Genomic DNA, 5,862 nt, shown 5'->3' on the forward strand with positions numbered 1-5,862 from the left:
ATTTATTTATTTATTTATTTATTTATTTATTTATTTATTTATTTATTATTTATGTGACATAATTGCGTATTAAGTTGTTGCAAGATTCGATGTAAAAGAATTAGTGAAAAAATGCAACAATTCGGCACCAACTTTTCAAAAGGGCCCATCTGCAAAGTGTAAACAAACCGAGTGAGGGTTTCTTTTCCTATGCTAGACCAGCAGAAAATAACGCTCACTCGGTTTGATTACACTTTGCAGATTGGCCCTTTTGAAAAGTTGGTAACGAATTTTCTTAGATAATACAATTTTTCATGAATCATGGAAAATGTTTAGAAAGTAACTGGGAATGTGTTAACGTGACTGAGACCAATCGATTTTGTGAGTTGGTGGGATTTTTCTGGCTTTCTTAGAAGTACCATTAATAGATTGTAGATGGTTTTTTTACAGGCAGTTAACGTACCTAGAGAAAAAAATTGAGTGTTGAAGTTAACTATTTCTCATAGCCTTGTAGTAGTGAGACAATTTTGTACTATTTTGATATTATCTTAAAGCTCTCACCTTCGCCAAGTCTATAGTTTTGGCCTAATATCAAGAATTTTCAGTTTGTCTGAATCTACATTTCGCGCATTAAGCATTTATTCTTCCCCAACACTCAAAGCTGGTAGTCATTGGAATAACCTTCCCGAAGACCACAATTTTCTAGATAGTCAGCAGCTCAAGATATAGTCTGTATATGAATATTACATATACACTGGCGCCACGTAGTGCGACAATTCTGCGCTATTTTCCATACCACCCTAAAACTGGCAGTCATTTTAATAACCTTCCCGAAGACTGCAACTTGCTAAACGGTCAGCAGCGCAAGATACAGCCATTTACAAATCCCTTGGATATAGACCACTATGTTGCGGAACGTTTTGGGGATTACGGTGAAAATATGTATGAAATCATACTGGTCTATGTACATTGGTGTGAATAAATCGTATATTTTGACAAAAGTTGGGATTTTTATGTATTCTCATGTTGAATCACTTTATACACTACACATTAGAACACTTGGTTTGGAGAAAATAATTGTATATAATTTATTATAGAGTTTTTTAGACAATTGCGTCTCCTGTAAAATTAACTAAATGGTCAATAGACCACTATAATTCGGAGCGGCTCATCTGTCTGTTGTTTGTCTGTTCAGTCTGACCAGTCTGTATGTCTGCTTAGTCTGTATGTCTGCTTAGTCTGTATGTCTGTCTGGTTGTCTGCTTGTCCGTCCAGTCTGCCTGTTTACCCAGTCTGTGTGTCTATCCAATCTGTATGTCTATTAGTCCACTCTGTTTGTCTCTTTGTTTGTCTGTCTGTTTGTCCAGTCTAAAGGGTGTCCCACATGAAATTGCATAACGGAAAAAACGCTGTAGGAAATTACCCAACAGGTATTTTCTCTTGAAAATTTGAGTAGAAGTAGTTTAGAGTGTATTGTTTATACTGATATTTATCGCTGTCAGTTTTTCGAAAATTGGAAAAAATGGCGTCACCCCAAAAGCATCGCGAATTGATTTTGCACAAGCACCTGGAAAATCCTCAACTTTCTTATCGGGACGTCGGAAAAAAACTCAGACTCGTGCACTCAACTGTGAGTCGGCAGCTTCCAGCACAAGTTAGATGTTCCGCAGGAAATAAGGAAGCAGAAACATTCAAAGTTTATTTATCAAATTTGTTGATTCGGTGAAATTTCACCGAAAATAATTAACTTACGGTGACAAAAACCCCCAAAACTTTCAAAGTTTGCCAAGAAATACAGCATTTGGCAAGCGATCTGCTCATGTAGGAAACGGAGTGCGCCGTTCGTAACTACCGGAACTGTAAACGGGCAGATCTACTTCAAGGAGTGTCTACAGAAGCGTCGGCTTCCTCTGTTAAGGCAACATGAGGGCCTTACGAACTGCTGGTCGGGTCTAGCTTCGTGCCACTATTCAAAGGATGTCCTGGAGTAGTACGAAACCAACGGGGTTACTTTCGTACCCATGGACATGAACCCCCCTAACGCACCGGAATTAAGGTCTATCAAAAAATACTGAGCTATTATGAAGCAGGCACTATGGAAGCATCCCAAGGAGGTCAAATAGGAGGAATACATGAAGAAAAAGTAGGTTTCCGAACAGAAGAAGCTGCATCCAGATGTTGTACAGAACCTTATCAATAGAGTTTTTTTTAATATTGCAAGTAAGTAACATGGTAATGTAATGAGTTAAGCCTAATATTGGCCAAAATCCCTAAGAAAGGAGACCTAACTGAATGCGGTAACTGGCGTGGCATCACGTTCCAGGAGAAGATCGACGCTACTCTCCGGCGGCAGCAAGCTGGATTTCGTGCTGGCCAGATCATCTGTAGACCATATCACAACGCTCCGCATTATATTGGAGCAGATCAACGAATTCCAGGACTCTCTTCTGCTGGTGTTCGTTGACTTCGAAAAAGCGTTCGACCGACTCAACCACGAAAACATCTGGGGCGCACATAGGCGTAGAGGAGTTCCAGATAAGCAAGTCCATCTCGTCGAGGCTCAGTACGAGGCGTTCTCGTGCAAGGTTTTGTATGACGGCGTCTTGTTCGACCCCATAAGGGTTACTGCTGGCGTGAGACAGGGGTGCATTTTTTCACCGCTTCTGTTTCTCATTGTTATGGATGAGATATTAGTTGGAGCCTAATATTGGAGATGGAGATGGAGATATTGCCTTGGAATCCTCTAACGATGGAGCAACTAAATGACCTAGACCTAGTCGACGACATTCTCTTGCTCGCACAACGCCGAAACGATATGCAGAACAAGTTAGATGACCTCTCCGAGAGCACCCAGGTAGCAGGTCTCACAGTCAATGTAGCGAAAACTAAGTCTATGGTAGTGAACACTGACAATTCCACCAACTTCACAGTAGCGGGACAACAAGTTGAGCAAGTAGACGCCTTTCAATATCTTGGTAGCCAAACAACGCCCGATAGTGGTACCAAGCCTGATATAGCCACACGGATCAGGAAGGCCAGGGGTGCCTTTGCAGGTCTGCGAAACATTTGGCGCTCAAACCAGATCACTCTACGTACGAAAACCCTAATCTTTAATTCAAACGTTAAATCCGTACTGCTGTATGCCTGCGAAACGTGGTGCGTCTCAGCGGAGACAACGCAAAAACTGCAGGTATTCATTAACCGGTGCCTGCGATACATCATTCGTGCCTGGTGGCCTGATAACTGGATATCCAATGAGGAATTCCGTCGTCGTTGTCATCAACGGCCGATAACCACAGAAATTCGTGAACGTAGGTGAAAGTGGATCGGACACACCTTGAGGAAAGGAGCGAACGAGGTTTGCAGAGAAGCACTCGACTGGAATCCACGAGGACAGCGTAGAAGAGGTAGACCCAGAGGTTCATGGCGACGGAGCTTAGCCAACGACATCCGGGATGTAGACGAGAACCTGTCCTGGCGATAGGTAAAAGCCATGGCGGGTAACCGTCAGCAGTGGAGATCTCTGATTTCATCCCTTTGTTCTGACGGACCGGCGGACATGGGCCCAAAACAGGGTCTCTTTTTAAAAATGTATTCACTGCATTCTTCTTGCCAATCTAAACACAGCGAATATATTTTCATGAATGAAATTTTTATTTGAAACAAAAAAAAAACCTTTTGAAATTCACAAAATCAATCACGATTAATTTCATCTTAAAATGCAGTATTTTGTTCATATGTTCAGAATCTTTTGATAAGAACAACATCTTGAATCACTTAACCATAGATGTGATTCACACAAAAACAATTTACTGTGTTTTTGACCGGAAATATGCTGAGTTAAAAATTGTAGTTGTGAAACTTGCATTTTTCAGTTGCTGAAAAGATTCGTCACTTCGCTACTGCTGAAAAGGATCGCTACCTCGCTACTTTGAGCACTGATTACAGCATTTCTAAAAGACAAGCACTCAATTTTCACATACCATATTGTAGTAGACATGTGAGCGCTTGCGTCATTTGACGTCATGGCCTAAGTGACAATTTGGTATAAGCTTACAATACATCAGTAAAATTCAGTACTGCTTAAGAAAGCACCTTGGTGATTAATGTGTTCGGGCTGATTAAAATTAGTTCCAACGCCACAATTTTTAATATAAAAACACGAAGATTAGCACCATAATGGTGACTTTCAATGGTAAAAGCTCAAAGAACTATAGTTAACAAGAAGAGTGGTAAGCTGATATTCACCACACTTAGTCGACTCATCGTTTAGCATTAGCACATGGGGTAGGACAAATCGTAGATGGCTATATAATCGAATCACGTCTGAACAACCGCCGGAGACCTCACTTAGCCGACTCATCGTTTATAACAAAAAAAAAAACACACAAAAAACAACTAGTGACAGATTTTATAGGTTTTCATCTTTCGTAGCATTTGAAAGCCGAAACCCTCATTTTACAATGGGCCAGTTCGATGCCCAGTTGAGTAATTTATTGAAAAAGCTCGTTGGATGGATATATCTCAAGTTCAAATATATTCGTACTTAGACAAGAAATGTAAATGTTTGTTTACAATTTTTTGTAATGTGTCGACCATGGCCACTATGGCGTTAAAATCTCACAAGAATGTTCAGATAGATAGACTTTCCATGACTGTGTATATTTAATATTTGAATAGAAAATTAATTATTTTCCCCTCCGAACTTTTCCTGAACCCACTCGTAGAAGTAGCTGACGTCAACGAACACGTCAGGTTTGTCTCCTCCACAAGTACCTCCCACTGTGTAGCTGGCAACACCAACCAGGGTTCCATTGTGCACAACCGGACCTCCGTAATCGCCCTGCAAATATTGCCGTCCGTTTTAAGCTTAAGTTACAGAACTGATAATGTTCTAGAAAAACTTACAAAGCAAACGCCACTGTGCTGTTGTTCATTGTGGAAACAAAGTGCACCTTCGTAGTACGCATCACCCAGTGCAGTTGCACAATCGGCAGCACTCAACGAAGTCAGTGTGTTGTATTTCAGCTTATAGTTGGTGTTTTGCTGCTCACCTGATCGACCCCAACCGCTAAAGGTCGCTTGCTGGTTTTCGAGGAAGGCCACATTTTCGACGGATACTCCGCGGACCGTTTCGCTAAACGTTACAGGTTTGTTCAATTCGACCAGGGCAAGGTCATATTTGTTGCTGGTGTGGTCGAATTTTTCGTGAACGTGGACGGTTCGTGCCTGTCGAAATTGGCCGTTCACCAAGAGGCGTTCACTGCCGAAGAAGACATGTAGCGTTTTCTCCGGGAGGCTGTGAAAAATGGAAAATGGTTAGCGTTATTTTCTAGTCATCTTAATATACTTACGGTTGATCACCCTGGAAGAAGCAATGGGCCGCTGTTAGAACAAATTTCTCATGTACCAGGACGGCACCGCAGTGTAGTTTGCCCTGCCGTACCAACGCCACTTGGTACGGAAATTGTCCCTTCTCGGCAAACTGACCGTCGACAACCCGGTTCTCGGCCAGCACGGCCCCCAGCAGAATGACACCGGCGATGATCGTCAACACTAGCATCGTGTTCATCTTGTCGACTTTTGATTGTTACTTTTCGAGAGCGCTCGATTACTTGATTGTTCCGAATGTTCTCTGATGGCTGAGCTCTCCGGTCAACCCTCTTTTATAGCAACACATTTGCTGCCGTCTGCTGATAAAAAACTGCTTTCTCAAGGATCTCTCGAAAAATTAATCCCTTACCCTCTTCAGACCGATTACGCGCTGATTCGTTCACATAAATACATTTCCCGAAAGCGAAAGGGTACGTTGCACCGCGTCGAATTCTCCTGTACAATACTGACGATTATTGGCGCAACGAATTTGAACGATATTTTAAACAA

At 41.8% G+C, this 5,862-nt stretch overlaps 1 protein-coding gene across 1 annotated transcript; it reads right to left on the reverse strand.

Moving 5' to 3' along the window:
* Nucleotides 1-4,663: 4,663 nt before the first annotated feature.
* Nucleotides 4,664-5,551, reverse strand: LOC128736469 (serine protease SP24D-like). The gene is made up of 3 exons (XM_053830953.1): nucleotides 5,334-5,551; nucleotides 4,888-5,278; nucleotides 4,664-4,822 (listed from the first exon to the last, which is right to left on the reverse strand). Exons 1-3 carry the CDS (start codon nucleotides 5,549-5,551, stop codon nucleotides 4,664-4,666), a joined length of 768 nt encoding a protein of 255 aa, XP_053686928.1.
* Between the last annotated feature and the right edge of the window lie 311 nt (nucleotides 5,552-5,862).

This window comes from Sabethes cyaneus, chromosome 2 (assembly GCF_943734655.1).
Source record: "Sabethes cyaneus chromosome 2, idSabCyanKW18_F2, whole genome shotgun sequence".
NCBI classification, from domain to species: Eukaryota; Metazoa; Arthropoda; class Insecta; order Diptera; family Culicidae; genus Sabethes; species Sabethes cyaneus.

Bases quoted from the DNA above. Each gene is read 5' to 3' on its own strand.
- LOC128736469 (XM_053830953.1), bottom strand. From the start codon at position 5,551: ATGAACACGATGCTAGTGTTGACGATCATCGCCGGTGTCATTCTGCTG. The intron at 5,279-5,333 runs GTAAGTATATTA...CATTTTTCACAG, and splicing joins TTCTTCCAGGGTGATCAACC to CCTCCCGGAGAAAACGCTAC. The intron at 4,823-4,887 runs GTAAGTTTTTCT...CAATATTTGCAG, and splicing joins AGCACAGTGGCGTTTGCTTT to GGCGATTACGGAGGTCCGGT.